The 25,400-nt window shown below is 41.5% G+C and overlaps 1 protein-coding gene and 1 long non-coding RNA gene across 8 annotated transcripts in view; one reads left to right on the top strand and one right to left on the bottom strand.

The window, feature by feature from the left end:
• The window catches only part of kcnc3b (potassium voltage-gated channel, Shaw-related subfamily, member 3b), a 50,495-nt gene extending 31,872 nt beyond the window's left edge, over positions 1-18,623 (bottom strand). For all 7 annotated transcript variants that reach the window (XR_002278119.3, XR_002278120.3, XM_020638819.3 and 4 more), the window contains exons 1-2: positions 18,483-18,623; positions 9,843-10,530 (exon numbers count right to left, since the gene is read on the bottom strand). Coding sequence is in view for 5 of the 7 variants with exons in the window: in XM_020638819.3 (XP_020494475.1) it covers positions 9,843-10,463 (621 nt within the window). In the remaining 2 variants the exon portion in view is untranslated. The remainder of the gene's footprint in view (positions 1-9,842; positions 10,531-18,482) is intronic.
• LOC109987667 (uncharacterized) lies at positions 10,926-19,481 on the top strand. Its single transcript, XR_010664896.1, has 3 exons — positions 10,926-12,592; positions 14,531-19,256; positions 19,343-19,481. It is a non-coding gene; the product is annotated as an uncharacterized lncRNA (long non-coding RNA).
• Positions 19,482-25,400: the final 5,919 nt, after the last annotated feature.

Below are 25,400 nucleotides of genomic sequence, written 5' to 3'. Positions count from 1 at the left end.
CTTTAACTAATATTAAAGCTGAAAATATGATGAAATATATGAAATATGATGTTTTTGATTTACAGCTTTTGTCTGCCACACTGAATTCAACAATCGCATTTAAGCCTTGGATGTTTTTATATATTTTTTAAAAGATGAACATTCAAAAGTTGGCTTGTGTTTGATTGCAGCATATACTGTTACAGAATAGTCTTTGTTTCAAGGTGATCTAGTGGTACCTCTGCTTGCAATAAAAAGGGATCCATGACAGCTGTTAATATCACAATACAGGAACCAATATCAGAGGAGATATCAAATTCTTGTGACCCTTTCTCCCTCTGTGTCCTTCTGTCTGTCTCAGAGGAACTGCAGCCAAGTCTCACTTTAACAGAAATGCAATAAACATGGAGGACGAATGGTGTCCGATCCGGGAGGGCCAGTTAAATCAGAAAAATTGCGAGCCCCTGCTAGGGGTCATCCAGCACCCAACAAGGGACACTGCGGGATAATGAAGGGCAGGAAAGGTGAGGCGGGGAGAAGGGGTGGGACTGTGGAGAAGGCAGAAGAGGAATGGTTGCATTTCATTGCATGAACGCATATGTGCAAAACGTGCAAAAGACCCATATCAGTTCTATCTCATTAAGCACCTGAATGCAGGAGGAGGTGGAGGAGGAGCGTTGGAGGTTGGAGAGAGGTGGCACTGAACTTGGTGATATAATTAGCTTCGGCTCTGGATAATCCTTGCGTATATTTTACTGTCTTAGCGCTGGAAACACTGACTCTCTGAGGTCAGCACTCTTGGAAGTGATCCTGGTAAAATTTCAATCACAAAGCAGACTTCCCTCACAGACATTCCCTGAATGACTCAACTCCCTGACACGCTTATGTTTAAACTGGTAAGCTTTTTACACACATACACACACACAGCCTGGTCAGTCGACATATCACAGTGTGGTATCTGCTCTGCAGCATACAGGTCCCACTGCAGTCATTTCACACATAGCTAAAGACAAACAAATACAGCATGCGAGGAGGTTCACATGTGTCCATTACCTCTCATTCACCTGTTTTGTATTCAGGCCAGATTACTGCAGCATACCATGTGCGTTTGTCCTTGCGATGCAGCCTCCCCCCCCCCCCCACCCACCCACCCACCCGCACTCCCAGTCGATCCTCCCTTTTTCCTCCCTTCCTCCCACCTTTCTCAGTCCAACCTCTCCTGTCCTGCTTGTACTGTCAGACACTAAAAACAATGCTGTCCCCGTCCTAAGATCTGTGATGACTGCCTGTCTTCATGCTTCTTCCTCCTCTTTTCCTAAAACCCCTCAGTCTGTTCTCACTCCATCCCTTTGTGCTTCAGTAACATTCCCACCCCATAGAAAGAGAAAGTCATGGGATAATTTGGTTAAAGAAAAAAAAAGGCAACTAAAAGGCAGAATTTTGAGAAATATCAGTGCTTCAACAAACACCGTAGGATGATCTGATACATTCCTTTCCAAATCGACTCTTTCATCCGACTGATACACACTTCTCTAGATCACGTTTTCATCGCTCTGCCTGCACTCTGCTGCCACTTGGACAGGAGGGACAATCACGAGGAAACAGATGGTCACACAGGAATAGTCCAAGTGAAGCCCTCCCATGTCATTTTTCAAAGGAATGGATACTGTGACTAAGTCATAGGCTGTACAAACATGGACGTAGTCTCAGTGACGTCACTCGCTGGTTTCTGAAGGGTAGTTTTGAAGCCCAACAAAGGTGGTGGCCATATTGGAAATGTTGTCTCAACCAAACTTTCGCCAACCTACAGAAGCAACAGGCAAAGAGGTGGAGATGAGGCGGGCCTGAAGCTTCCTGACTAACAGCCACAATCGCTTGTAGTCATACGAGTCATGCCCCTGGTTACTCATAACTCTTATCCCTTATAAAATCAAAACAGATGAAGTATAAAAGAAAATGCACCCCCGTACAGTTTGTGCCAATTTCACAAAAATGTTTTAACCAGGATGTAGATATCTTTATTTCTGCAGTCAGAATCAGCATTTTAACATAGAGGTGTATGGGATTTTCCGACCAGCCTTGACACTAGAGAAGCTGCCGTTGTTTTTTGCTCTTCTACCTTGGATTCATTTATCAACCACCGAGGTTGCAGCTTGATGTAAGCAATACAGGCTATCGACATGCAATCAAACATGCAATAGTATCATAGAAATGCTGAGTTATCACAGGTGTGTTGACAACACCGTAACCATCAAGACATTACTTTCACATTAATTTTTTTGGTGAAATAATCAACTTATTTGTTAGATATCCGTTACTCTGTTGATTAATTATTTCAGAAATATTGTAATAGCTAACTGTTGTCAGCTTCTCCAGTGTGCATTGGTTTCATTGTCATTGAATAGTTTATTCAAAACCTGACGCATTTTGGCCCGTTGAGGAGATAAAACTTTACTTTGATATCTTAAAAACTGTGATGTCCGTATTTGACGATTTTTTGACATTTTAAAGACTGAACAGTTGGTCAAGAGAAGAAAAGAGAAGAGAGCAGGAGCATTCATTCTTCTTACTGACGAGTTTATAAAGATGGAAAATGCTCAGTAACTTGTATTGATAATACAACTATTCTCTAACTTTGCATAAGGGTAAAACAAAATAACCATTTCTCACTTTTAACTGACATTTAGGCATAAAGACAAGATCAATTTTTGGTCAATCGATAAACTATCCAAGATATTTCTGGTGAAAAAGTCAGAAACAGCCCAGCTAAGGATGTCGTTGTAAATTTTTGTCTAGAAATTTTATTTAAAGAGTACAAATCCTGAGCTATAGCATGAGGTTTTTTTTTATGAATAATTAGTCCTTAAACAATTAGAGAGCAGAGAAACACTAATGACAGAGAACTTAGGAATGTAACACAGAATTATACACACTAGATTCGAACATAGAGGGACACAAGTATACGAAATAACACAGGAAACACTGAAGACTATTTAGGGAACATTAAGATAAAGAAAGAGACAAGGGAAACAAGTAACAACAGGGAAGAATGAGAATTAAAACAAGAACCAAATCTAAACTCTGAAAGAAACTAAATACTAAACCTGATCAAATCATGACATATATATCCTTTTCATTTTTCATATATAGGTGAGATGAAACAAGCTATCTGAGGGGGTCACTTTTTGCTAATTTGCTGAACGATTGACTGATTTATAAAAAGAAAAAGATTTGGTGAAGATTTCTCAATGAAAACGTTTCCAAGCTTTCCGCCCTTCATATTAGGACTGTTTGGAAAGACTTGTGTGTATTATGACGTATTAGCTTCCTGACGTCTAGTATGTGGGTTAACGTCTCTGTTGGACAGAATTATTTGGGGCAATGACATGTGTGAGAGTGGTCTGCAGGGTTACATGTGGAGGAGTGTGGAGCACGGTGATATATCTTCGTAGTGTGAGTGTAAACGCTGGGCAGAATGGTTTATGGGCAGCTACACTTACAGAGTATGGGCCAGTGTGTAAAGGTGAGTGTACTGAGAGTGATTTATGAGCCGCCAGGTGTTTGAGGGGGTCAGATGTAAGATGCATGTCATAATGGGTGTGGGTGAATGTGCTTCTAGACCACATTAAGTCCTCCTTCAGTTTCACAGTGTGCTGGATATTGTACATGAATAATTGACTTTCTTGATGCAGTGACTTCTGAGTCAGCACGCAATTACAAAAACATTTTCTCTGTCAGTATTTGCACACTGTGTATGTGTGGGGTTTGTTTACATATACATCTGCTAATGCGTGTGGGGGGCCTATGGTACACAATACGCTGCCCTCTCATGTGATTCGACAAGATTTGCCCCATTTAGAGAATTCAGGCTCCCACCATTGTAATCTGCTCTGGCACCGTGTGAGCTCTGAACCATGCCAGCGTCCTGAATCTGTCCAATCCCAGAGCAGAGGAGCTAAATGTAACGGGTTCACCACAAGGTCCGACTAATTGACTGTCTGTACGGTGGTCTGGAGCCCTTATTCAGCACTTTACCAGCACGACTAAATGGGCCGGGGGAGAGAAGAAGATGGCAGAGGAGGACATAAAGGGAGGAAGGAATGAATGTGGAGCGACGGGGGAGCAATTTTTGCAACATAATCATGCAACTTGTTCAATGCTTCTGTCCGAAAGGTTAATGGAATGCCTCAAGCCAAAGGTTGGCTTTATTGAGAATATGCTTCTATCCTTTCTTGCCAAGAGTTAAATTAGAAGATCAATACCACTCTCATGCGTGTATGGAAATGACGAAGTCAGAGTCAACGGCAGCTTTGCTTCCGCTAGAATTTAGCGAGCATTGCTAAAAGCTACAAGCAACTCTTAAACTGACCAGTGAGCACATTTAAGTTGAAGTTACTGGTTCTGACAAATATTTACTCCAGGATGTTACATGTATAATAGATGTACACTTGATTTGCTTTTTCACCCTGTTTTTAGTCTTTGTGCTAAGCTAAGATACCTGACTTCTAGCTCTAGCTTAATATTTATCAAGAATATTTCTCATTTATGTTGAACAATTCATTCAGCAATACTTCAAATGACTGGTGATTGATTAATACTCATAGTAAACATATAACAAATCCATATTTTCGATATTCTAATGTTTTTAATTGCGCATCCTCTGCCTGTAATTTCTCATATTTTTGTTTCGGTACCATTTTGTACTTTGATGCCAAGGAAGAATTGTTTTGAAACTTTAGTCTGGTAAAGCCTTGGACTAGAACTTATAAGTATGAATACTGATAAAGCCTCTCAAGTTCATATTTAAGTTAAATCTAAAAACTGTTAACATGAACTGAACAGCCTGATTACCCAGAAGAATCCAATTAGATGACAACACTAAGAACATTTATTTACTAAATTAAGAAGAATCCGAGAATTACTGAAGAACATATTTATGTTATTTACCTCCTTCAAATGTTTACCGCTTATTCATCACAAAGATCTTGTCTGTGGCCTTGTTATGAGACAACAGGCATCTGTCCAGTAAAGGTTTGCCAACATATAGCGCTCATGTTACAGAATCTGCAGAGGGACTGGGACTTCGGAGGATGCAAGCATAATTTGAGCCGGGCCTGCTGTACAAAATGTTTACAGGGAGAATGAAAGCAGAATCAGATACATTCACTAACAGCAATAAGGCACGGCAATGTGGCCACCAGTTAATAAACTTAAAGAGCAGTTAACAATATTCAACTTCATCCTCTTTATTCGTCTTAAGAAAGGTTTGAGCCTCTTTTTGTCTGACTTGTGTTTCCGTAGTATCGCTTTAGTCCTGACTGATCATACAAGTACAGTCTCATCCTCTCACCAGTAATGGAGGAAAAGATTTGCCACCAGCAAATGAAATTAAGGCCTCCTTTCCCTCACTTTGCTATTTTCAGATGCAGCCCACTGGGAGAGGAGCAGGACTGGAAGTGGGAAATGTGACTACTGACGGGTCTGGGTTTGAATGGAGGCAACATGGAAGAATGAATAAGAAATACGGCCTACTGGATCACAAATAAAGGGCCATTAAAGTTTCAGGCAATGATCTTTATTTCACAGGATTGCTTATACCAGGACACTGTTGCGTAAACTGAAAGATTTCTTGGATGTTCATTTGTTTCAGTTCCTTGTTATTCTGATGTGCTAAGGCCTTTCGATTATTATTTATAGTGCCAGTAAAATGTTTTGTTTTGAAAATGATATGGAAGAAAAAAGGAAGTCTTAAGAGGAAGCTAGTTGGGTTAGTTAAAAAACAAACTTGTTTTCATGGACACATTGTCCTCTTTAATATTAAATATTTTTGCAATGTCCTCAACAAAAATGCTTTCCTGGCAAGACAGCAGGTCACATTTGTGTTTATGGCAGCACTGTGCACTCTAATGCTGAAAGCTGTGGAGAGGAACAACAAACAAGGAACCAAAAGACATGACCTTTAGTGAGAGGAGGTCGGCATGGATGCAGTAACTTAAACCAATCGAATACAGGCTACACAAAGTCTGATTTGGAGAGGGCAAAGAGGCATCTTGTACATGCTGAGCTACAAATGGTGCTTTGTGAGGAGAGTGCTGACAAAGACAACTGTGCCCTTCTGGTGCAAGAGTGGAAGTGACCAAAACACAGATGAACCTGTGGGACGTCGTTACAGGACAACATCCAGAGAGGCTGCTGCAGTGCAAATGTTGCTTTTCTTTTTAAAGAAGAAATCAGTTCCATAAAAAAATCAGTAGCTTATATTTCTATGGGAGAATTTGTACATTTTGTCACCATTATCAATGCCACCTGACATAACCAAACTTAAACGTCAACTTGTCATTTCAATATTTGTACTGTTACAATTCACAAACGATTTCTTACCTTAAGGGCTTTTTGAAATCTATTATTCCCAAACAATACCTTCTTCATTGCAGCTTATCACCAAATACTGAGCCTGCTGAGCTACGAGTGATTACACTAAATATGATCACTACTATTCAGCAACACAACACTCGCCTAATCATTTACAAAGATCTTGTAAAAATGTCTTGATTTCAACCAAATTCTAATCTTTATAATTCAGGCAGATCACAGTTTCAAACTGTAAGTTCCAAAACCCTCCCACTCTCTCCTCACATCACCGATACATTACTGTACCTGTCAGTACCTGTATTTTTTTTTCAATTGTCTCATTTTTGAGCTTCTTAATGTCCTTTTCTTTTCATTTATGTCTCTTGTTTGCCATGCGATCTCACCGATAGGAAGAAAGAAAAAAAAACTGGCATAACAGCCCATGTAGCTTCAGCTGCACTGCAGGATCCATGTCGCCCAGGAACTGATCAATAAAGAAATCAGATGCAAATCGTATTGCTCTACACCTCATCAGACAGAAACATATACATCCATAAATCTTGCTTATGGGCCACCAGACATGTTCCCACCCATTTACAGAGCAGAATGAGCTGCTGTATGTTTTAAAGAGGTGATGGGGAAACAGAGAATGGATTTTTTTTTTGAAGACAAAAAGAGGAGATAATCAATAGATAATATAACTCAATGGACGTGAAAGGAGGGGTGCTGGGGTCGAAGATTGAAAAGCTCAAACCTACACGGATAATCGAAGATGCAAAGACAAGGGTCCCCACCCCCATCATGCAACGTCTCTCTCTTTTTCTATGGTTGTCACCTCCTGCCTGTTTATCTCAAACCCCCTCTTCTTCCTCCTCCTCTTCGTCTCCCTCGTTCTCCCTCTCAGGCTCCCCTTCAGTCCCTTTCCCACTGTTTTTTCTCTCCTCTATCTTACCCCCTCTCCATTTCCCTCGCTCCGTGCTCCGTCTCTCCTTCTCACTCACTCACACCCACCCGCCTGCCTCCACCTCTTTTCTCCTCCTCCGGTGCTCCCCCTCCTCCTCCTCCTTTCTCTCTCTCCCGTGTCTACTGCAGCAGAAAATCCTGCACAGACACCAGCATATGTGTGTTTGTATATGTGTGTGTGTGTGTGCCACTACGGTAGATCCATGAGCAAGCCTCACACGATCAGGAGCAAAGACGGAGGTGTGAATTTTTTTGTTGTTGTTGTTGGGAAAAAAAAAAAAAAAAGCCTTGCGTCGATCGCTCCGATCACAACATTGATTGCTGATGCGTTACATCACAGCCATGCAAAACAAAACCTCCTCAAATCATTAGAGGAACATCTCTCCATCCTGTCCCCCTTTATTTCCTCTGGTCTCCCTCTTCCTCCCTCTGTCTCCCTCTCATCTGTCTCATTGTATTTCCACACCAGCATCTCATTTTTTTTCCACCTTAGCCTCTCTCCGTCTCTTTCTCTCTCTCTCTCTCTCTCTCTCTCTCTCGCTCTCTTTCACACATATAATTCACATCTCTCAGGATGAACAACCAAAAGGTTTCCTCCACATTGGACAAGACATGAAAATGAAAAAAAAAAACGTGATTGGGTCAGAACACTGTTTGACGTATAGGTCTGGCATATTAGACCTACAGGGAGAAAAGGGGCTGCGTTCACCAAGAAATGGAGCAGGTGTTGTGCAGCCACTGAAATGAATCCCACCAACTACTTGCTCTACACTCTGCATAACCCCAGCAGGGTGTCGAATACACCATCTGCAAAATTACACTACACTTAATGAATGTTAGACTTTATATGAATTATGAGAACTGTGGCGTTAAACTGTACATTACATAATAAACAGCTTGCTAGCAGCAGGTACAGTAGCTTCGAATCCAAAATAAATAAAAAATCTGAAAATGCTGCCTCCTCTTGTTCTATGCCCAGAATTCAACACCAAAACCGTTTTACATTCCAGAACATGTTTAGCTTTGCTCCTGTCACATCTACAATTTGGACATTCTGCAGAAAGACGACCTCAATGTGTGATGTTCTGCTTGAGTGTAGGTGGTGAGGGATGGGATAGTAAGAAATCAATTTGATCGAGACAAGAGAGACACTTAAAGAAGCACTTCCTGCTTGATCCTGAGTCCAGAGAGGCGGATCAGGTGGCCTAGATCAGACTACCTGTCTGTCACATCCCCTTACTCAGGAGAGAACTGAATCCAGGATCTATACCTACTGCCGGAAGATGTGTGTGTGCTGCCATTGTCTTTATCCGTTTTCTTTGCAATTTTGCTGAGTGTGCAGTGATTTAAGTTTATCCTCAGCCCTTTTTCGGGGTGAATGCATGATTTGGCCACTGCAGGTGTCTGCTGACTGTCTGGTTTTTTGCATGTGCGCCTACAGGGTGCATGCATTCACAGCGCCTAGGGGTCCTTGAACACCCTCATGACAGAAGAGAAAATGCTTATGACAGAAGCATAAGACAAGGATGATCAAAATCCATCACAGGTTTTACTAAAAAAAAAACACAAATCAAAGAGGCTGTGATCAAGCAGCTGGAGGGTCCCAGAGAAATTAAGCCCACTCTAACTGTTTTCATGTGCAACATACCAAAAACACGGTCCGGGGTACTTGTTACACAACTACCTGTATGATTAAATGTTTTTTTTCAAGGGCTAAATCGGCAACTTTTTAGCGTTATCGTGGAAACAGGCAAAGCTGATCAAACAAGTTATGCGTAAAAGCTGTAAATCTCGTGCGTAAACGCCATGTAGCATTCAACTGGGACAGGAGGAAAGGCAAAAACAACCCAACAGACCGAAGCTCTACCAAGTCTAAATATGGGAAGAGACTGACACTTAAACACTGACATTTCGACGTCCTGCGAGCCTCCTCAGTGTGCTGCTGCAATAAATAAGACTAAGATGAAATACGGCGCACTGATGTGCATCGTAAACGGACAAATACGACCTAATGAAGGCGTTTGGATGCAGGCAGCGCAGCGGATGGCGCGTTTGGAGACTGATATGTATTAAACCTGCTCGAGGAGCAGAATACAGCGATAGGAATTATGATAGCAATAAAAAAAACTGCATTCAGTGTGAATCCAGCGCGTGTGAAACACAGTGTCAAATCAAGTGTAGGTCAGGAGATGTGTTCGGTTTTTGTTGTATGAAGTAGTAGGACCATCTATCAAAAGATATAGCTGCAATATAATTTTCCATTTTCTCTATGCTATCAACATTAATTATTCACGACAGTAAGTATATATTCTGCTACTTATAATCATACGAGATATACTGTCACATTCCAGCAGCCAGTGGTCTGCAGGAATATATATAATATATATATATATATTATATATATAAGGGGCTGGTTTATCAGCAATAATATGGGCAGGTGGAATCAAAAACAAACTTTTATGAACTTAGAATTAGTCAAAAAGTGATTTCAAGCTATCTGGGAACAATATGCAACAGTCTATAAAAAACTTAAGACGTGGGGGACTCACCCGGGCATATTTGGACGAATAGGGGTCTTCAAAGAGTGCCCAGATTCTGGGCTGCCAGGTTTTCCACCAGCCCGCTTTCCTAGCGTCCTCCTGCATGCACAGTCTTTTCAAGTCCCCGTCCGCACCTCCCAAAGCCGGGTCGTCGTCCGGCGCGTCCGGCTCCGGATTCTCGAAGCTGTCCAGTGCCTCCTCCGCATCCCGGTGCTGCCGGTAATTCATCCAGCAACACGCCTCCACGTCCGTCTCGTCGATGCCCCAGAAGGCCAGCTCCTCCTCGAACAGGGGGCCGCACACATCGTTGGGACAGTGCAACTTCCCAGTGCGGTAATAGTTGAGGATGAAGGAGAAGACTGACGGGTGTCGGTCGAAGAAGAACTCGTCTAATTTCGGGTCGTAGTCAAAGTTGCTGAACGCGTCAGGCTCGGTAAGCCACGATAAGCGGGTACCAGGTAGCGTTTTGAGGGTGCTCCGGTAGGTCTCATGCCGCACCCCCCCGCAATTTATCACGATCTTCTCGCTCTCTGACGGACAAGTCATGTCTGCGCTGTAACATGCTTTGTTGGACGACTTGTTCCCACCCTTGCGCCCTTTGAAAGAGGATACACACACCGAACTGAGCATAGAGGACCGGGGGGGAGGGAGAGGATGAGAGAAACCGAAGGGAGGAGGAGGGAGGAGACTGAGGAGTCTGCGGGGAGAGAAAAGGGCAGAAATTTAGGAGAAGGGAGAAATAGATCTGGATTATCAACATTGCAATACATATGAAGACTTGCACTGCTACATGTATGTGCAGTTATTCACGTGATAATCAGGTGAAGGAAAGGCACAACATGACCTTGTGCAGGTGCAGTGGATGAGGAGGGGCAAAGTTGTTTTTAACACAGCAATCTTGGTGCAAAAACATGCCAGCAACTTATTTCTGCAACACATGTACAGCAGGTACATTTGAGCACATTTTTGAGTCTGCATCCCCACAGTGATGAAGAACTCCCCACCCTGAATGAGTGTGATGTGTTTAGGGTCCAAGCAATGATAAAATCCCCCCCCCCCCCCCCCCCCCCTTCTTTTGAACTATATTTCTAACCATCATCTTGCGTCTCCTGTGTGGAAGAATCTATGAATTGATCTTCTCCATGCTCTGATCGGTGTTCATTCAAATCCTCTCCCTAATTAGGCCACTGTGAGTCCTGAGTATGCATCCTCCTCCCCCTTCCTCTTCTTCCCTTTCCCCTCCTTCTTTTTTCTTACCCAAGCCCGAAAGTGTGTGAGGTTTGCAAAGACTGACAGAGAGATTGGAGAAATTGAGGAAAAAGTGGAGATTCGAATGACTCACTGACGTAACCTGCAGCATCTTGTGTGTGTGCGTGTGTAGCGCGTGTGTGTGCGTGTGTAGCGCGTGTGTGTGTGCATTTGAACATGTGTGTGTTTGTGTTAATTGCCTCCCGCGAGTGCCATGTCCGCACTAATGGTAGATCTCCTCAATCAGCCTGTGTGCATTGCTACACACACTGCTGCAGCCCCCTCCAACTGCACCGAGCTTCAAGTGATGCACAATGCTCTCTCTCTCTCTCTCTCTCTCTCTCTCTCTCTCTCTGCCACATCTACCATGCAAAGTGTGTGTGAAAGAGTGTGAGGGGGAGATAGAGAGGAGGACGAAGGGAAGGTAGAGGTTGAAAAAGATGAGGGGGGAGGCTATAAATCAGATATTTAAAGGATGGATGTAGAAGGATAGGACAATGAGGCAAACAAAGACCTTCGGATAGGGACAAAAACAGAGAGAAAAGGACACAGTGAATGCAGCATGAGCCCTTTGAGGCAGATGCAGTGAACAGCAATAGTGCAATATTGTCTCTACGCTATTCAAGGAAGAAGGGGAGAAAGAGCATAAGGGGGAGGAGAGGGAGAGCATGGAAAAAGGAGAGTGCCCAATAAAAGTGAATGAATTCTGCTGCAGTAAAAAGCCTGAGTTATTCTCTCTCTCTCTCTCTCTCTCTCTGAAGACACGCGTCCATACATGCTCCGTATCTATGTTGTTAACCTTTTTCTCTATTCAAAGAAATGCACCACTCTCCTCCTCCCCCCTCCTCTCCTCTCCTGTGAGCTCTCACCGGCCCTCCCCCTCTCGCTCCCACTACTCTCTCTCTCTCTCTATCTCCCTCACTTTCGCTCCCTCTCTCACTCTCATATTCCGCATAAAGGAATCACATTTTACTGAAGGAGGGGAATCGAGGCTTCATTTCTTCTAACACTTTCTCCTCTCACAACACTGTCTTATCTCTACCTAGTGCCCCCTCTTTTTCATTCTCCCCCTTCATGTCTTCTCTTTCTTCCTCCCCTCTCTTATTGCATTTTACTCTGCTGCATCTTTCTTCCATTTCTCCCCTCTCTTGCATCCGTCCTGTCCCATTTCTTCCCTGAAGTAAGCATCCTTCACTTTGGGTCAACTCTCCTCCTCCGCCTCTTCCTCTTTTTCCCCCTCACACTTTTCCTCTGTCATGTAGGACACTGCAGTCTTTCTCTTTCGAACTTATTTCTAGCGTTTAACTCTGTTTGTTTGATCATTTCACTCCACTTTTTATCTCAAGAGACAACTTTTTGTTGATGGAAAAGTTTGCTTTCTCTATTCTCTTCAGATCTTTCCAAAACATTGAGGTTATTTTTTTGTTTATTTTTTTTAATCACATTTGAGTTTGGCCTTTTTGGTGTAATGTTTTACATTTGGGAGATCCTGGAGACTTATCCGCATTCAGGTAAGATCTTCTAAGACCAAGACTTTTGCATGAGTTTGGAAATGCTGAGGCAGAAATATTTAGCACGGCACACACTTGAAACTATAAACAGATGGTCTCATGTGCATCGAAAAAGAATTATCTAAATTCTGTGATGTTACATGCCTGAAATGTCAACCCTTCTCAACTGTACTAAGTTTTTGCAGTGTTTCCTGCTAATCTTGAAACTGGCTTGCTTGCTAAAATAAAATCTGCATTCTTTTGCATAATTTGTTGTACTGCATCATTCTGAAAAAGTAGTTGAGTCTACATCTTTGCAACTTAATGCCAAGAAAAAAAATAAACCAGGAGTAGTTCAATTAAGGAAGAACGTTGTAAATATTGTGAAAATCTGGATACTTACGAGTTACATACTTTATATTTTCACTTTTTGTATCAATTATTCAATTCTTTGCAGTGTTTTCTGCAGGAGCATCAAATCTGCTTACTTGCCAAAAAAAAACCTGCACTCCTCTGTGGCTGAGTTGTACTGCATCACTCTGAAAAAGTAGTTTCATCTTTACCGCTCAAAACTGAAACAACACTTGAACCTTTTATTGGTAAAAACGAAACAAGAACAGACACATCAGAAGTTAACAGTGTTAGATGTCTTACATTTCTATATTTTTTTCCCAACTATCAACTAAAAGTCTCTGGTAACAAAAGAAAATCCTGTTCTCCTGTATGGCAGGATGTTACTGCATCATTCTGCCAAACTATTTAAGTCTGCATCTTTTGCAACTAAAACCCAAATAGTTGAAAAAAGAAACACAAATTCTGTTAAGTTAGAAAGCAATGAAGGTGTGAAATAAACAGGTTACTGTCTTGTTAGATGTCTTTAATTTCTACTTTCTTTCCATGTCTTTGCAGTGTTTGCTGCTGGAGCAACTTGCTTGTGACTAATTTTGCATTGTTAGGAATTAATAAAATGTAATAAAATCTAAACAGTTTATAGGCGAGATTAGGGATGAAGTTGGGAGGAGACCTTTGTCATTAGTCAGTTTTCTGCTGTGGGTCTATTTTATGCAGGCTCACTTGTGTTGTGGGCTGGATTAGATTTCAGCACTATGGACAGCACCACTTGCTCCCTTTCTCTCTGAGACAGACTCTGACGGGATGCTTAACTTTTCCAAGACAATCCTCTATGATCTCAAACTTTGATCCATTAGATTCATTTTTTTGGGGGGTTCACTTTGCCGCTTCATCTCTTTTAACTTCTTCATTGGCTTCTGTACCTTATTGGTGAACTGCTGAATATTTTATAATTGGACAGCCACAAGTCTGTAACTGTGGTTGAGTGCTTTTTTGTCCCCCTGAGTCGTGTGTGGCGATCTTATCAATTTAAAAAATATACTTAAGTGTTCCTTTATTCACTGGGGATATTTTGAGTTTAATTAGGGTAGGATGCTATCCCGTTTTTCCCAGCGTTCCTCATAAATTATTGCTTTCAGGTCTTCAAATGTAAATAAAAGTCCTAATCAAGACCAGAATACTAATCTTAATAAGTTTAGGTTAAATGAGTTTGATGCTTTCGAGCTGCAATTCAGGAGAGGGTCTGCAGTTTGAGGGTTTGTGCTAAAAAAAAGGGGGGGGGGGGGGAGGTAGGAGCATCTCTTAAAGGGCCAGCATCACCACTTTTATCACTGGCAGCAGTGTGATCGCTTGGAAAAAACAGCAGAGAAAAGAGGGGAAACGTGAGAGGAGGGAGGTAGTGAGAGGAGAGAGACGCTACGAAAGGTGAGCATTGGGTGTAAAATGGAGGTATAGGGAAGTGGGGATCCAGTGGAGTTTTAACAAAAGGAAAGAGATGTAAAGGAAGGCAGAGCAGAAGAGGCTAAAAACTCAGTGGAGGAGGAGGGAAAGGAGCGGTGAGGAGAAACAACCTCCTCCATAGCTTTTTTTTTTCCCTCTCTCCTGCAGCATTTCCTGCTTCGGCCACCATGTCCTGCGCCACCCTGCTACTACTGCACTCACCAGAGAGGATGGGAGGGAGGGGGATGTGCACACACGCACTCACCTGGCTGCAACAAATATGCTAAGAAAAAACATTTTGAGGTTGGAATAATCATTATGAAGCCGATCGTTTCTGCAGTGGATTGATGGATAAGAGAGAGAGAACAGGGATGAGATAGGAAAAAGTGTGCAAATGGCTCGTGCACGAATCGCGCACTGACACTAATATATATTAGCAGAAACACTGCAGCAAGAAGGGGGGCAGGGAGTGCAGGATTATGGGATGCATGGACTGTGAGGTACCAGCAGCAGCAACCGGGGGGGAGGGGAGGAGAGAGTATAGTAGAGAGAGAGAGAGAAAGAGATGGAGACAGATAGAGAAAGAGAAAGAAGGGATGGAGAGAGAGAGAGAGAGAGAGAGAGAGAAGAATTTGGAGGAGTGCTGACTATGCGGAATAGAGTGAGCAGTTGGCGGAGAAAAGGAGAAAGCTTTATCAATCACAGAAGGAGGGAGATGACATGGAGGAATGAGATAATAGGGAAAAGAACAGGAAGGCAGGTGAGGTGGAGGAGAGAGAGGGGAGAATACAAGAGGGGAGGAAAAAAAGGTGTGTGTGTGTGTGTGTGTGTGTGTGTGTGGGGGGGGGGGGGTTACTGAAAAAGACGCCACCTGAATGGCTGCTAAGGTGTAAGACAGAAATGGGGTTTAAATGGTGCGCAGTTCTTATAAGAGGAATAAAAACATTGCAGTGATGGAGAAAGGAGGAAAGCAAGAGGGAACGAGCGTAAGGATGTGTGTGTGTGTGTGTGTGTGTGTGTGTGTGTGTGTGTGTGTGTGTGTGTGCATGTGTGTGTTTGTGTGTGAGAGAGAAAGAGAGAAAGAAAAGGAGAGCGAGTACGAATTACGTATGTGTTTCTGGTGCGGAGCCATTTTTTTCCCACCCGCTACCTCATCAAAGGATGTTACCACAAGGCTTCACGCTGTTCAATCCATATCATCCCCCTCCCTCTCTCCTTTCCTCACTCCTCTCCCCTTCATATCTACCTTTTCTCCTCTCGCTCTCTCTCTCTCTCTCTCGTTTTCTCTCACACTTCCCAGTGTTGAGGAGACCCCAACAGGAGAAAACAGGGCACTGCAGCGCAGTGAAAAGTATTGCAGTCACCTCCCCCTTTTAGTGCAATGTCACAACTCACACGTCCACCCCCCCCCCAAAAAAATAAATAAATAAATAAATAAATAAACAATTCACCATTGCACCTTATGTGTAATTCCAGGAGAGGAGAAAGTGGCCGACCAGGTGGAGAGTTGGGATATACATGAGTAGGTGGCATTTAAATTTGAAGAATGAAAATTGTACAAAATATCATGAATGGATGCAGTGGATGACTAAATAAGGGAACAATCTGGAGAAAAACAAGACCACATATTGAGTAGTGCTGCTAATGTAAACAGAGCAGGGGAACAAACAAGGCATTTCTCATCATAAAAAGGCTCAATTCCCAAAACAGGAATTAAAGAGCCAATCAATTAAGCAAGCAGAAAAAAGGAAACGGCCAATCTACAAGGGGGCAGCTCCTCTACTCGGCAACACCAGCAGGGAGATCTCCAGGGACGAACCAATCCACACACACTGCAGCAAAGACACGCACTCAAGGGGCCTGTGCATATTGGTCAACCCCTAATCCTCTTCCTCTAGACCATGCTGCTGCTGTGTCTCACTTGCGATGTGAACTTTTTCTCCCTCAGAGAAGAAGAATCACGCGCTCCTGGTTTGCTCCTTTTAGCTGGCAGGGGGATGATTAATACATAAGGCCATTTCAGGAATAGAAGAGAGCAGAACTGAAGCTCAGCCAGAGTCCAGAGGAGGATAGTTGTTAAGATTGTTTTAAAGGTAGACATGCCCACAGGGGGAGATTTCACAAGTGACACAAGGAGGAAAAGTGACAGGATGGAGAAAGAGAAAATGAAGTGGTGATGATTGCTGCAGGAGAGGTCAGAATCAGAAAAACCTGAAACACCACGAAGTGCGGGGGGGGAAGCAAAGGGATAGAGTGTCATGTCAGGAAGGGGCTCTATTTTTGGAGCTGGATCAAAATCTGAGTCCTCAGTGCATCTTTTTAAATCTGGCTCTTGAAGAATCAACATCAGGAGCAAACAGCTTTAACCCTGACACCTCCCACGCCTTCTCAGGTCATTTTAACCTGTCAACTCCTAATGACGCTGCTCTTCTTACATGATTAGGACCATTACGGACCAGCAGTGCAATGACATGGAACACGTGGTTATTGCCCTGTCTTCTGGCCTTTAAACTACCCAGGAATTAGACTACTAACAGTTAGAGGAAGTTGTGTTTTTCGGAGAGTAAATAAGATGAAAGGTGAGGCTCAAGGTCAAGGCTTTGGGTTTTTAAGAGCTTGGACCAGGAGTCAGCTAAGGGACGGAGGAAAAGTTATCTGCAGGAAAGAGAGAAACTATCATAACCAAGGACAGAGGACAGGGTCGGAGCAAAGAAATGCACAGGACACGGCAGATGCGTAATCAAATCACAGCCTCAAAATAGATTTATTCCCCCGGTTGCTAAAACAGCAGCGCCCTCTTTTCCTAACCCCATCACAACTCTCACATCCTCTGACAGCATGCCACTGTCTGTCTCTGGTGGGTGGGTCTTTTTTGGATTTTTTTTTGTGTGCTAAAATCGAAGGGGTGTTTTCTGGGTTACCCTCAATCTAAAAATAGCATCAGCTGTAGATTTATAATGCAGGATTTGAGGAGGAGGGTGCAAATGGAGGAAGAGGGGGAGGTAAGAAGAGCACGCTGAGCCAAAGCGAGGCATGCGTTTGGAAGTGATATAGGAAGTAGAAGAAGAAGAAGAAGAAGAAGAAGAAGAGGGGTTATGAAACTGAAGACTGAGTGTGTGATGCGGGGTAATGCGGACAGAGCAATAAGACAAGATAAAACAGGTGAAGATGAAAAACATCTCAGAGACTGGTCTTTAAATATCCCCAAAGACTTCCTGCAAGAGATCTCGGTGACACGATGTCCTTATTGTTGATCCACTCCACTAACCACCACCACCACCACCAACCCCCCCCCCCATCTTTGCCTCACACCTTCTCCTCTCCCTCTCTCTCATGTGTGCGTGTGTTTGTGTGTCAGCCCTCTCACCCTCCTTTTCTTTATCAAACCTCCATTTTTTCCGAGGCCTTGACACTTACCCACTGCTGCTGCTGCACAAAAACACACTTACACCGAGACACAAACACACACACACACACAAACACAGACACACACAGTGGAGGCACATGCAGGTAAAAGAAAAACACAAATAAACACACACATGGAAGACAGTTGCTCATGCAGACAGAAAAAAAAAAAAAAAAAGGCTGAGAGTAATGCACACACTCATACACACACACACACACACACACATTCCCCTCAGAGGCATGGAGCTGCTCTGATCTAGTGGTGTAGATGGGGAAACACCCACCATTTATGCAATGAAATGTTAAGACTTATGAAATAAATAAAAAATTGTAGGCATAAATAAGTTGATAAAAATCTGGCTGTGTAAAATATGAGTTCGTCTCTTTTATAGTTGAAAGCAAATATATATATAAGAAATACAATGACGTGATAAAGATTACAACTGGGACATTTTTGACATATTCTGGTTCTTTGAATATTGATGAAAGCACAAACAGGGTACAAGAACACAATCAATCGCAGCTAATGTGGATTTAACGATACTTGTTGAATGCAGGCTAGACGCTGTATTTTTGTCTGTCTTCCTTTTAGAGCTGCCCAATGAAGAAATGCGCTGTTGTTAGACGGGATAAACGCAGAATAAAGCCACCAACATACAGACACTTATATATATATATATATATATATATATACACAGACACGGGTAATACTCACTTGCTTTTGGTTCAGGTTCGTTTCGAGCGCGTGCAGAGACACGCACATCAAGCCTACAGATCAATCAAAATGTAGTTTTTCTTTGTTAAATCTCCCTTTGCTTAAGATTTCACAGAGTATCCAGTTTCTCGCAGGCATTCAGATGATTTGTTTTATTTTCCCCAAAGAACGATTCTAAATAAATCAACATACACGACTGCACGCGACTGTTGCTTAAAAAAATCTCGTTATTGCCGATTGTTTCTTATAGCTTATGGTCATGCTGATGATGGCAAAGGGATGAGTCTTTTCGGATGAAATGAAGCAAAGGTCCCTCTGAAAACTGGCTCTTTTTTTTCCCCTCTTTGCTATTTTCCTCGGTTTCAGAGCCCCTCTCCCACCTCTTTGTTATTGCCAAAAATAATTGCCAGCCTTTGTTACAGTGTCTCTACGCTTCCAGGCGCAGGGTGTAGCTACCATTCAGGTCTTCCTCTGTCTCTCCCTTTTTTTCCAAAAATGTTTCAATGGAGATGCCTCCCTCTCTCTCTCTCTCTCTCTCTCTCTCTCTCACTGAGCCTTTTTCCCTCACACTGAGCCACTCTCTGTTCCTTTCGAGGAGCGTCACCTTCTGCACTATTTTTTTCCCTCAGACGATACATGTGGGCGGATTAGAGAAGAAGACAGAGGGGTGGGAGGACCCCGGTGAATACAGAGGCTAATTTCTCACAAGGCTGCTGAACTTCACAAACACATATGCTGCGGAGAAAAATACACACAAACGCATATCTTTATGAGGTAAAAAAAAACAAAAAAAACAAAAAACGTGTTGATTCAACGCTATGTGTCTTAATTTTCTCTCTCTCTCTTTCCCCTCCTCTTAGGCTACATTCCCCACACATGCTCACTCTGCTGGACGGACGCACAAAACACCATTTTGTCTACAGGTTCCCAGCCTTGGCTGACATCAGCAGTCATGTGGTACAACAGAGGAGCAGGTGGGTGATATGACACAGTGTGGAGTAATATGTCCAATTAGAATAATACTGATAACAAGAAGAAGAAGAGGAGCAGACACTGCTCTGATGGAGTTATCTTTGCTCTGAAGGCTGCAACGAGACAAGCTGCAGGAACAGCTTATCAGATCATTCACTTTTATAAAATGTCTTGTTATTTGGATCTTTTTATATTTGCCAGATAATCTGTTTTCAGCATAGCGTGCATTTTGTTAAGAGGCATATTACAGTAGAAGCACAACCATTAGCTATGTTGCTGATGCACTTGTCGGCAGGAAACTCTTAAAACATCGCCTCATAAAAATTACAGCAGCAGTAAAAGGGCAAAAGGCCATTGCTTAAGTTTCCTCTGACCACAAAATGTTCTCCTAAGAGCAAAGTGCGGACAGAAAGAGGATGAATAAAGTAGGAAGACAGGTGGACTTTTTAAAAGTGCATTTCATGTAAGTACGGAAAAGATTGATACACTTTCATTTAAAGCTGCAAAGGGCTGTTTGTTAAACAAACACATTGCATCTATAATTTTCCAAAGTTAGAGCAAAAACAAGCTGCTTTCAGAGCTACATAGTCCTCAGAGCCAACGTGCATGTGTTCAGACTGCAGGAAAACCTTCAGAACATTTTTTTTAACAAGCTAAAGGTCAGACTTCTCTGTGCTGTGAGGACACATTGCTTAACACTGAGCCTCTGTACTTTCATCCACTCTTTTTGTCAGAGCATACAAAGATGAAATGAAATGATCTGTTGAATGTGGAAAGTGGGACAAAGTAATGTCCTTAATATGAGAACAAAATGAGGCACTGAATTGCATGGAAGATACCCCAAGAGGAGCAGCTATTCTAGATAACAGATCTGAGGCTTTTATGTGAGCATTACATTCACTCACTTTGTCAATTTGAATGTTTTCTAACTTTGTTCTTTACATTATCACTGCCCTGTGAGTCACTGTTTGGCCCCTTGGCAGCTACATGTAGATTGTAGATGTCACTCTAAACATGAGCTACATTCACATGAAAGTACTCCAGGTTTTGTAATGCTGACTTGTCTTTGTAGGCTACCTATTATTAATGTCCACTATTGAGGACTCCATATGGCTTGCAACCAATAACTACAAGTGTTCTTGTATCTGGAAACAATACATAACTCTATTCTGTACACACCTCGTTCATTTACAATCCCCTCAAACCCCTGGCAGCCCTTTCAAGATTCATACAGGTGTTGTACTCAAGAATTGTGAAATAAGTCTATCTGTTCCTGATAAATGTGAGGGATTCTTTAACCAGCTTGGATTACATTTTCCGTACAGTTTGTCTTTGTAATGAAACAACTTGGAGTCTGCAGCCTTGTAGAAGCTCTGAAAATATGCACTTTGGCACTACAATGCTGCAGGCTAATATTTTCATTCTAAGAACCACATGCCAAAAAGGTCTCAGTTACAATGCTGCATTCATATTGACCAGGATTACTATTGGAAATGTTAGCATGCGTAAATTCTAGGGTTTGCAAATGGTTACAAAAACAGAGTGCAACTGAGGATCATGGTACACAAATGAAAGTGTCAGAAATGTTCAAATGTTGACTTAATTATCATGCTGGAATGGATGAACAGTCAGGAGATCCTTCTCCTCATTCATTATTTTACATATAAGGATCTTAATTATTGCTAGAAAATGTTTGTGGTAGTCTATCCAATACACAACGAAACATTTCATTACAAACAAAAAAAAATGTCAACCAGCTGTTGGCGCTGGAGGAAAAGTCAAGAGATCCCAAAACTCGGGAGGAAATTTCTGCGGAGCATAATTTATCTTTCCAAAATTTCCTGGAATTATTATTATTATTTTTTAGTATATTTCATACAGCAGGAATGTGCTGGAAAAACCTTAAAGTAATATTGTTAAAAGGCCTACATCATCATCTATAGAGTATCCAGCTATCAGCGCTAAAAATGCATTAGCGCTACATTCATTAAGAATTTAAAGATTGAGAACTCCATGACATATTTCACTCCAATCTCTGTTTGAGTTATTTGTAAAGCTCTTTAGGATTTATTAGAAATATAGGTAAATTGAGCACATTTCATTCTCTTGAAGGTTACATTCTTTGCAACAAACTAACAGTAGATTTGGCCTGAGCATTCAGACGAGCAGGGAGTCGTCTACAGAAAAAAAGCTGACAGTGTTTCTTCGTCAACCCGCCATAAATACTGTATGTCCAACTTAGTGTGTTCTAACAGCGAGCATTAGCCGACTCAGACACATCCACGAGCAGGCTCTTGGCGGCAGCATGGTGCGGCTCATGCATAAGAAAGTAGAGACAGCGGCAGAATGAGGAGACACCGTGAGATCACGAGAAGATTGAAGCAGCAAAAAGCAGAACAGGGATGATAGAAACAGCCTACTGTAAGTAGATTCTGTACATATGGTATATCCACGGCGATGTGTATGTTTGCACATGTGGGGTGGTGTCAACACAAAGAAGCACTGGCCTTGAGGATGCAAACAATATGGTAGACAATGAGAAACTGGTGGGTCAATAATTTGTATTGATGTTGTCCATCACTTACGGAAATTCAATTCAATTCAATTCAATTCAAAAAACTTTGTTTGTCCCCGGGGGGCAATTCAAAGGCACACAGAGCAGTAAAATAACAACAGTGCAGGTAGACAGAACATTTTAACCTAAATATAAAGTGTCAATTTAAATACAACTTAAAGCTTGAACTTAACTTAAAATACAAAATATAAAAACAGTAGATATAAGTGGACAGGGATCGGACTGACAGATGTAAACAGATGTAAACAGAACTATGTGCAGTAAACGAGAAATAAATATATATATACAGAGCTATGTGCAAGTAGGCAAACTAAATGATAAGTTAATAAGGTGCATGGTGAATAATGGAACAACAGGATTAATATATACAATATAACTGTAAAGGTAAATATGAGATAAATAAAGTGACCGTAGTGCAATGATAGATAAGAAACAACAGGAATAAAGTAACCAGAACTGGATGAATACTGAAATAGAAAGGATAGAATAAAGTGGTGTAGTGCATGAGACCAGATAAAGCAGAGGCAGTTAAGGTGCACGGCAAATAGGAAGGAAGTAAAAAAGCAAAGTTCACAGCTGAGAGTCTGCATTGGGTGAGAGATGTTGGTGTCTGTTTTTGTTTTTTTTGTATCAAACAGCGTCCACTGACTTGGAGCGGTGAAAAATGACCCCACAGAGATGAGACCCTGAGAGATCTTCAGGTCTGTAACACATTTTATGTTTAGAATAAGAAGGCTGCACTGGGACATAATTGGTTTGGGTGTGAGAACAACAAACAAGACCCACAAATCAACTTTTGCAGAGCTGCAGAGCACACAGGAAATGTCAATATTGACTCTAATCACCTTCGAGACAGAAACAATGTGCAGCAGTATGGAAGACCGTAAGCTACATTTTATTGGATTATGAAGTCAGAGGCATGTTAGAGAAAGCAGTGATGCCTTGAGTCCCATCATGAGATTTGTTAATGTGTGGATGCAGCCCTATTAACATGTCATTTCCAGCCTTGCAGCTACCAAGACGAAGATTCCTGCAAGCTGCTGGGCAAAACCACTACAGAGCTACGTGCTACTGCTTTATGTTTCAGGGACTATTTTCTGCAAGTCACTGCTACTCACAGATGAGCGTATGGCTCTCACATTTAAGAATTTAAAGACAAAAACAATGTCTTACTGTGTAGATTCTTTTAAGCTAAGGCTTACTTAAACCACAGCTCTATACAACACTACATTCCTGTATAATTATTACAAACAAAAACACTTTATTTTGGAGGGGTCTGCAGCTCTGGCATACGACTGTACATGATGTTCTTCCAGATTCAGGCTGATATCACAGCCAACGATCACACAAACCTGAAAATGATTCCTAAAGGCAATAGAAAAAAAAAGGTGATGTGAAAAAAAAAAAGACAGGAATGTTTTCCTTCACATTTTAGCCAAATGTGTGATCAGTACCATGTTGAATAGATGTGTTCTGTTCACCTGTGAGCCCTTACAATAAGGTAATAGATGAGGCATTGGATGAGTGATGATTGGAACAGTGTGGTTTGATGTGTTTTGTAAAAGAAGTTCAATAAAGCTGTGGTGTTGATTTAAGTTCTCTGGTGTATTGACTCATTATTCATACTCATTTATAATTGTTCTGATATATTCTGTTCAATAACCATTTGATAATGTTTTTTTTTAAAGTGTGAACTTTCCTTTGATCACACTCAACACATCTGAACTAAGAGAACATCTCTGGAAGGAGGGCAAGGTCCCAGCGTTTATTATTTTTATGAGCCAGAACTGAGCAGTTTCTTATGTTGTAGAAAAAATGTATCAAGGATTTTCTTTTTGCAGATTTAGTGGTACCAAAGCTGAACCCGAACATAACATTTGACCTCTTATTCGTTAGCAGAAAGGACTCTTATGGACTATTTGACCTGGCCTCAGTTTCCTCTCATTATTAATCTTTATACCCAATTATAAAACATCAGAAGCTTATAAACACTTACTTAATCTTCTAAAAAATGTCAGCTTTAAGGTTTCATGTTAAATATGGAAAATACATGCAGACTGCAACGTCTGTTGTTGTTGTTGATTGCTTACTTTGTTGTCCATCGTGTGGTTTGTAATAAAAAAAAGAATCAATTCAAGAGGAACAATTACTTTAAAGTCCTTGTTTTGACCATCAATCCTCAGTTATTTAATATGCAACCATTTAAGTAATTATTTAAAAAAATCTAAACCCAGCACATCCCCAAAATCATGAACGTTATCAAGAGTGTGCCTTATCTGACAATTAAAAATAGTTAAGTTTACACTTAAAACATCTTGTTTGTGCATTAAATTATATTTTGAATATGATAAAATGTCACCCTACCCAACAGTAGCACAAGTATGGCTGCAATCATCACTGGAGTAACCAATGAGAGAAGAGTAGTGAAGAGTTTGACGTCTCTAAAATCTAGAGGAGGAGAGATGAAACTGAAGACTCAAACAATAAGAGTTGAGCTTTTTGTGATTGAGTATAATTAGTGAGTGTATTTTTCTCAAGAGTCCAGCTTTGTACAATAAAAAACACCTGCTTCACATACACACGGGTAAATTAAAGATGTGATAGGAAGTGGTAAATATTAATGCTCATGTTATCTCTAACCTTTATGGTTTATGTTAAATAGAACTAGTGTAACTTGTGATGACATGGTAGGACATCTTCACGTATCACTGATTTTTAAATGAGTCTTTCAATGATTTTCTATCTCCTCTTTGCACACAAAGAGTTTTGTTTAAACTTAAAGGTAAATAAATACTGAAACTAAAAACTGCATTTTGTTCTGGCAGTTCAGTTTTTAGTTTCAGGAAACGTACGGGGACTAACGTAGATTTTAGATGAACTTCAAACAGTACAAATAATAAAAGAGTAGATCAGTGCAGTCAAGCGGGGATCCTTCTAGAAGCCTTCCTGCCCATTCAGTTTTTGAGATTTTCATTTTTCGTGGTTGAAGTCTCTCGTCTGAATGTAGATCACGGTGGTTTCCAGTTAAGTGACCGAAGCTCATCTTAATGCAGCGTAGGGTTCAGATCATTTCAACTCGTACTGATTGATGAAAAGAAGCGCTAAACTTCACCTTGTAAGTCCGCTTTACGTGTCATCTATTCAATCCAGAACACGTGTGAATCTACTTCTCATGAAGCAGGGGTACGTTTAGTGAGTCTTTTCTTAAGCCTCCCTCCTTAAAAGGCTGCTTTTAGCTTTCATTATTTATCGCTTTAACAAGCCCCCACTCATCCCGAGATGTTCTTTCAAGTTAAGATAAAGAACAGCCTTCAAACGCAGATACAGAAATTAGTGTAACCCGTCTTATTAATAGCTAAACCTCATTTATA

The sequence above is a fragment of the Labrus bergylta genome, chromosome 21 (genome assembly GCF_963930695.1).
Source record: "Labrus bergylta chromosome 21, fLabBer1.1, whole genome shotgun sequence".
Classification (NCBI taxonomy): Eukaryota; Metazoa; Chordata; class Actinopteri; order Labriformes; family Labridae; genus Labrus; species Labrus bergylta.
This window is presented reverse-complemented; position numbering and strand designations above follow the sequence as displayed.